The sequence below is a fragment of the Microtus ochrogaster genome, chromosome 1, assembly GCF_000317375.1.
Source record: "Microtus ochrogaster isolate Prairie Vole_2 chromosome 1, MicOch1.0, whole genome shotgun sequence".
Lineage (NCBI taxonomy): Eukaryota > Metazoa > Chordata > Mammalia > Rodentia > Cricetidae > Microtus > Microtus ochrogaster.
The window spans coordinates 10,259,297-10,267,131 of NC_022009.1; the positions used below are offsets into that span (position 1 = coordinate 10,259,297).

Here is a 7,835-nt window from a genome sequence, read left to right on the forward strand (position 1 = left end):
CGAAAAACCAAAAAAAAAAAAAAAAGAAGAATATATAACTTTTAGGCCAGGCAATGGTAGCTCACGTCTGTAATGCCAGTATTGTAGGGAGAGGCTGCTTGTTCATCCCAGCTGCCCGGCTAGCTTAGCCCCGAAATAACGACACAGAAACTGTATTCATTAAAACACTGCTTGGCCCATTAGCTCTAGTTTCTTGCTGGCTAATTCTTACATCTTAATTTAACCCATTTCTATTAATCTGTGTATCGCCATGTGACTGGTTTACCGGCAGGCATCTGTCTCAGGCAGAGGATCCATGGTGTCTCCCTGACTCTGCCTTCTTCCTCTCAGCATTCTGTTTTATCCCTGCCTCTCTGCCTACCTAAGTTCTGCCCTATCAAGTAGGCCAAGGCAGTTTCTTTATTCATTAACCAATGAACGCAACACACAACAGAACTCTACACCATCCTAACTCTGGGGAGATAGAGGCAGGCAGATCTCTGTCAGTTCAAGGTAAGCCTAGTCTATGGAGTGAGTTCCAGGACAGCCAGGGCTACACAGAGAAACCCTGTCTCAGAAAATAAAAAAAGAAGAATGTAAAACTCCTCTAACTTTGTTTGAGAACTCTGAGTATCTCTCATGAGCCAGTGTTGATTTAAATATAAATAACATTTGTTAAAAATAGTGTTTGTCAACAATTGGTAGATTACATAGATTAGTAACCAGAATTGATAACCAATAGGATAGTTATGAAAATTTAGGAAGAATTTGAGAATTTCCTTGGTTTTCCTTAAATCCCTGCTATGAAAGGGGCTTTTAGTAAGTAGCTTTGCCAGACAGTAGGATACTGACTTACTGTTGGAGATTTGACTAAGTCAGGGCCTGGGAGTTCCACAGCTGGCATTAGAAAATAACCTGTCATTAAAATCTGTGAGATTAGCCGGGCGGTGGTGGCGCACGCCTTTAATCCCAGCACTTGGGAGGCAGAGGCAGGCGGATCTCTGTGAGTTCGATACTAGCCTGGTCTACAAGAGCTAGTTCCAGGACAGGCTCCAAAGCCACAGAGAAACCCTGTCTCGAAAAAAAAAAAAAAATCTGTGAGATTATGGTTTATGATTATATACAATTAGGAATTTATAAAATATAAACAGCTATCTCTTTGGGTGTCTTAAAAATACACTTATAAATTGACAAGGTTTTTTTTTTTTTAACTTTGAAATCAGGTGAATAATAAACATACTGAAAGAATATGGCTGCACAGATACCAGAATCTGACCAGATAAAACAGGTAAGATACTATAATTAAGGGGAAAGGATCTTGGCTAGATGTGGTGTTACCCACCTTTAATCCCAGCACTCAGGAGGCAGAGGCAAGCTCATCTCTCAGAGTTCAAAGACAACCTGGTCTACACGGTGACTTCTAGGACAGCAGGGCTCTGTAGAGATGCTATCTCCAAGGGCAGTAGAGATGGGCCATCCTGAGCTACATGCTTTTGGGTGGAATTATCATGAGTTAAATTCTTACTCAAAACAAAGAATACATTCCCTCAAACCATATTTTAAAACATTAAAATGTAAGTTAGGTGGCAAAGCATTTTCTGCTTTGTTTTTGAGGCCGCAAAAGCATCCTGTTATGTTGCCTTTTCGGCTTCATACTAGGCCTTCAGACTCAGGTGGTCCTTATCCTCAGCCCCTTAAGTAGCCAGGATGTCAGACATCACTCCTGTAGCTGGCTGTAAAAACTGAGTTGGACAACAGTGAGGAGAAAAGTACAACTAGAAAGTAAGAGCGTATGCATTGAAGCTGCTTAAGTCAGCAGAAGACCCCAGATGAGGGAAGGGGTGGAAGAAACGGTGCGCCAGGCTCGTTGTCTGAGTCTCCAGTCATCTTGGCGGGAAAGCTGAGTCTTAAAACACGTCTTGTTTCCAGTTTAAGGAGTTCCTGGGAACCTACAACAGACTCACGGAAAGCTGCTTTCTGGACTGTGTCAAAGACTTCACCACGAGAGAGGTGAAACCTGAGGAGGTATGCAAAGGTCGCTCACTGAGACTTCCCCAGGCTGCCATTCACATGCCATTCTTAGAGGAGCCAGTCAGTCATGACCCGCGGCACCAAGTTAGTGATACAAGATGACAGTTCTAGAGAAGCTTGGTACGGCTCTGATCTGGCCCTGAGAATCTAGATTGGCTTTAGAAAAGGGGTGTGTGAATGTGGTGGCACATAGCTCACGTGTGGACCACCGAAGCCCAGTCTAATCGGCATCTCAGCTTTTAGTGTCCTTAAAAGATGTTTATCTGCTGAGAGTGAGAAACTTCTTCCAGTCGAGAAGTCAGTAAACATTCATGCCAAAATCTAATTTGTTAGATAATTTAACTTACAAAGTTTAGGAGATACCAAGTATGATATTCATTTTTTTAAAGGAATATGTTTTAGCTATTCCTTGCCAATTTTATACTTGTAGACAATGGAAGTTGATCATGTGATACTTTTGTTTTTAAAAACCATACTTTATCTATAGCAATAAAATTTACATATTAAGTAACACTAAGTAGAATGTTCTGATATAATTTTAAGCAAGAAAAAAGAGTGAAAATTAATTGTTAAGCCCCTCTCCATAACAAACATAAAAAGTCCCTTTTTCAAAAGGGGATAGATCTATTCAGTGACCAGTCATGTCAAGTTCCCACTGCACAGATGGTCAATGGGACTGAAAAACAAACCCAACTTTCAGTCCCTGCCTCAGGAACAGCACATGCCAGATTCTTTCCCAGGCAAAAATGATTCTTGCTATCTGGATATCCAGAAACTTGAACTCAGATCCACCATGAAAAGAATAAAAATTTTGACAGGTTAAAATTGGGGGAAGAAATAGCTTTATTACCCTCATTCATGACTGAGATGTGTCCTTTTGCCCACAATCCATCCATTCTTTTTTTTTCTTTTTTTTCACAAGCAACACTAAATGGATTATCCATCCATTCTTACCACCTAACATTACCTTCTCTTGTGAAGCTTTGTATTATTTATATCCATTTACATATATATACACATATAGGATATACTCTAGGGTCTGCATGTGAGGGAAAGCCTGGAAAACTCATTCTTTCTGAGTCTGGGTCACTTCAGAGATAGTAAAAACAAAAGGTTTGATGGTGGGTGAGGTTAAGCATGAGTGGAACCCTAGCATTTGGGAGGCTGAGGCAGAAGATTCTGGTATCCAGACCAGTCCTGGCTGCATAACAAGACCTTGCTCAAGAGAAAAGTAAAGATTGTGAATTAAGAATATGCAGAAACAAGTTTCTCATTAACAAAGTAAGAAACCTTTTACTGCTTAAACATTTGGACCTTGAGTTTGTAGAAAATCTGGTCCAGACCTTTCATGAAGGCAGGGCACACCATTGCTTCTGTGCCTGCAGACTAATAGGGAATTCATAAACTTTAATTCTAGCAAGTGGATGAAAGCATAAACAGTTTAAAGCTATGATTATTGCAAGCCAATGAGAGCATTTAATTTGCAGATCTACCTAAAGAAAAGCAAAGTTCCCAGTGGTGGCTCCTTCAGAATACAAGAATGTTTATTTTTGTGTTGCCTTTTGGACCTTCCCCTTGTATTTCTAGGTTACCTGTTCAGAACATTGCTTACAGAAATATTTAAAAATGACACAGAGAATATCCATGAGATTTCAGGAATATCATATTCAGCAGAATGAAGCCCTGGCAGCCAAAGCAGGACTCCTGGGCCAGCCCCGGTAGAAAAGTGCCAAGGCACAGATGTGCACTGAAAGATTGCCAGCAGCTGCTACACTGGAAATGAGGATTCGTCTGGGAGAATCCCCTGAAGCACAGCAGGAGTGGTGGTCAGCCATCTGTCGTGACTACCTGACCAATGGAAACCACTGAAGAAACCAAAATCACTGTTCACCAGAAAGAATCAAAACAGAAGGCCTTACTGTTGAAGTGAAATGGTAAGATGATGCAGTGTTGTTGAGCCTTAAGACTCAGCTGCGTGGTCACCTTGATACAAAAATAAACCAGTTTCTTTCTTTGTGACTGTTAATTTTAAAAGCAAAATGTGTCCAATCATGTATGAGATAGAAAAAGTTTATTACCAGAAGTAAAATAAATGAAAGTATCACAGAGCGGTTGTTTTTACTGTACAGAACACACTATTCTGTCTGGGCTGTGATGCGTTGAGATGCTTCAGTCAGGATAATCCTTTAAGTACTTCTGTTCATACATGTCTGCTTCAAGTTGCTGGTAGATACACAAAACAGTTACGTGCTAGTTATTCCAAGGCATGGCTACTCTCTTCCTTGCTGCTTTTGTCACATTAGATAGTGCATGTTTTATCCTGGCTGCACTTTAAAGATCCTTAGGCAACATCCCTTTTGAGGCTAGCTCAGAAATGTTTATGACTGTTATGCTCTAATATAGCCTTACAGTTTGTTTAAAAACAGAGTCCAGGGGCTGGAGAGATGGCTCAGTGGTTAAAAGCATTGCCTGCTCTTCCAAAGGTCCTGAGTTCAATTCCCGGCAACCACATGGTGGCTCACAACCATCTGTTATGAGGTCTGGTGCCCTCTTCTGGCTTGCAGACATATATTGTATACATAATAAATAAATAAGTATTAGTTAAAAAAAAAAAAAAAAAAAAAAAACAGTCCAGGCTAGTGAGGGCTCAGCAGCTAAAGGCATTGGTGATACCAAGCCTGACAGCCTGAGTCCCATCAGCGGAAACCACGTGGTGCAAGGAGAACTGTCTACCCAGTTAGCTCCTGCCCTGACCCATATGCCATGGTGCCTGAGTGCGTGCACACACACACCCCAACATGAATGGTTTGAGTGTAAATAATAACATGCAGCTAATGTGACCAATTGAGTAAAATGAACCAGAGTTGAATTTGTATCTTATGGCTAATAAATTCTGAAGCAGATTCAACATTTGCAGAAAATTCTAACGAGTAAGTCTAAGTACTTTTTTTTTAACCCAAACTGGCAAAAGGAAGAGCTTCTAAATGGACTTTATCTGCTACCAATCTAAAGTCACATCGCAGCGCACTGTTAACCCTGTATGTTAGGTTTACGAAGGTATTTCTCTGTTTTGTCAACGTTAGTGACAAGTACCATTCTGCTTTAAAATTGAAATGTTGAAACACATACAAAGTAAAATACATAATTCGCTATAATAGAACACAGAAAATAAGCTAGTCTTACCTTAATGAAAGTAGAACCAGAACTAGATAGTACTTGAGAACCTTGGAGTCCACAACCATAGTCATTATTTGTCTGTAATCAAGTTCACCTGGTTATATAATATTCCACAGGATAATTAAGTACGTGCTCACCTGGCAGATAAGGGGAATTTTGTACAGTAGCATCTGAAATACCTCAGGAGGGAGTGTGTGTTTGTAAAACGTCAGAAGTTCCTTGGGTTGCCCACACACTAAAAGGGCATTGGTGAGATGTTCAACCCCCATTCCATGCTCTCCTGAAACAGATTGGTACAAGTTAAGAAAAAAATTGAAAGGGTTATTATTTTTAATAATTACGGGGAGTGGTCTATGTGTACACAAGTACAAAGCCTGTGGAGGCCGGAAAAGAAGCCCGATTCCCTGGAACTAGTTTTGTTTAGAAGTAGGGTCTTTATGTAGCTTGATATGTAGATTAAGCTGACCTCACACTCACAGAGATCCTCCTGAGTGTTGGGATTAAAGATGTGCACCACCACACCCGACCTTCTGGAACTGTCGTTACAGACGGTTGTGAGGCACCTGATGTAAATGTTGGTTGGGACTAGAACTCTTAGGGGCTAACTAGTGTTCTGTCTGTAACAGAACAATAGGCACTGCAACTGCTGATCATCTCGCCAGACTTTAGGCAAAATTTTAATACTCTTTAAAACGTATATTCTACAAATTACGAAGAAAGCAGCAAGCATTAAAACGTAAATACATATCAGCCAAGGGGTGGCACACTTCTTTATTCCCAGCACTCGGGAGGCAGAGGCAGGCGGATCTCTTGTGAGTTCGAGGCCAGCCTGGTCTTCAAGAGCTAGTTCCAGGACAGGCTCCAAAGCTTAAAAAAAAAAAAAAAAAACATAATGGCTATGATGAGTGAAGAGCACCGGTGGGGGCACTAGGCATCTGAATAATTAGATTACACAGGTTACTCACTTTAGATGTGCACTCTTGCACTGGGAATGCTCTGTCTGGGGCATGGAGGGTGGCCATGCAAGGTTTTTTAATCTTGTAAGTCTTCATTAGTATGAGGTGGACCATCCATGTTTGGTAAAGTATGAGAGATGGAACATCTGGTGTGTTTATTTTTTAAATGTATTTGATGTGTATAGGTATTATCTCCATGTATGTCTTTGCAGTATAAACATGGTGTCGAAGCCAAAAGAGGACATTGCATCCCCCTGGGACTGGATGGAGTTAGATGGTTGTGAGCCACCACGTGGGTGCTGAGGATGGAACCCGAGTCCTCTGAAAGAGCAGCTGGTGCTCCTAACCACTGAGCCATTTCTCCAGCCCCAGTTTGGTTGTTTTGAGGAAAGTTCTCACTATGTAGCCAGTCTTGGCTGACCTGGAACTCTTGCAAACCCCTGCCTCTGGTTAAACTTTTAAAAAATAACTGTGTTATCAAAGCACCAAACAAGACTTATATATTATATATATTAACACCAATTACACATTCTGATGAAAAAAAGATTTATAAACCAATTTTTTTTGTTTGTTTTTCAGGACAGGGTTTCTCTGTGTAATAGTCCTAGCTGTCCTGGAACTTGCTCTTATAGACCAGGCTAGTCTCATACTCATGGAGATCTGTCTGCCTCTGCCTACCAAGTGCTGGGGTTAAAGGTGTGCTCCACCACCGCCTAGCTCTAAGCCAATTTTGGGAAGGAAAAATAAATGTGTTTGCATTTTTGTTTCAATCATTCCCAAATTTGTACCTTACCCACCTAGAAGCTTAAACTAATATGTGATAGCTCTTTGGGAATAAAATGTGATAAAAAATATGTAGTTTTGTGACAGCACCATAGATGTTCTAAAATAATTCATCAGTTCTGAGGCATCATTATTAGAGAATGTCATTGTTGTCACATGAACACTGAAGAGTGTACTTGGTATAGTCTACTGCATGTCTAGGCCTAGCATGTACATACAGTGTACACTTGTGCAGTAAGCTCTTAACAGAAACAACCTGACATTTTCCCCCTTTGACTTAAAATTACAGTTCAAATTATAACTCCTCACATCTTCAATAAAAGCTAAACTTGGGAGGTTTTGTCCATTTTAATCTCCCCATGTCCAGGAAGGATCTAGGTGGTTCTATGTGGATGTCTCACCTCCACCACTTACCTACACAGTGCACAGCTAGCAAGTGCCCTAACTTATGAACCCCTAGTTTATACAATTTGAGGACTCCTGTTTAGGAAAAGTACACAGAATTATGAATAAAAAGATTGCAGGGGCTGGAGAGATGGCTCAGTGGTTAAGAGCACTGATTGCTCTTTCAGAGGATGTGGGTTTAATTCCCAGCACCCACATGGCAACTCACTCATATACACATGCAGGCAAAATGCCAGTGCACATTAAATTTTTTTTTATTGCACTGGGACTTGAAAGAAATGGAGATGTTTAGCATAACTTCCACTAGCTTATGCAGAGTTACTCTTGTTATATCATCATGTCAGTTTTGACTTCATTAAAGTTGAATTTTAGTTCATTTAAAAATGACTATCTGAGGCCGGGCGATGGTGGTGGATGCCTTTAATCCCAGCACTTGGGAGGCAGAGGCAGGTGGATCTCTGTGAGTTCGAGACCAGCCTGGTCTACAGAGCTAGTTCCAGGACA

The 7,835-nt window shown here is 40.8% G+C and overlaps 2 protein-coding genes across 4 annotated transcripts in view; one reads left to right on the forward strand and one right to left on the reverse strand.

Moving 5' to 3' along the window:
- Window positions 1–4,115, forward strand: part of Timm9 (translocase of inner mitochondrial membrane 9) — a 13,573-nt gene extending 9,458 nt beyond the window's left edge. For all 3 annotated transcript variants that reach the window (XM_026780165.1, XM_005343187.3, XM_026780162.1), the window contains 3 exons: window positions 1,203–1,267; window positions 1,909–2,004; window positions 3,598–4,115. In XM_026780165.1, coding sequence (XP_026635966.1) covers window positions 1,229–1,267; window positions 1,909–2,004; window positions 3,598–3,732 — 270 coding nt within the window. In that variant the 5' untranslated portion in view covers window positions 1,203–1,228 and the 3' untranslated portion in view covers window positions 3,733–4,115. The remainder of the gene's footprint in view (window positions 1–1,202; window positions 1,268–1,908; window positions 2,005–3,597) is intronic.
- Window positions 4,116–4,179: 64 nt separating this feature from the next.
- Window positions 4,180–7,835, reverse strand: part of Tomm20l (translocase of outer mitochondrial membrane 20 like) — an 11,626-nt gene continuing 7,970 nt past the window's right edge. Inside the window, exons 4-5 of the mRNA XM_005343186.3 lie at window positions 5,325–5,467; window positions 4,180–4,233 (exon numbers count right to left, since the gene is read on the reverse strand). Coding sequence (XP_005343243.1) covers window positions 4,180–4,233; window positions 5,325–5,467 — 197 coding nt within the window. The remainder of the gene's footprint in view (window positions 4,234–5,324; window positions 5,468–7,835) is intronic.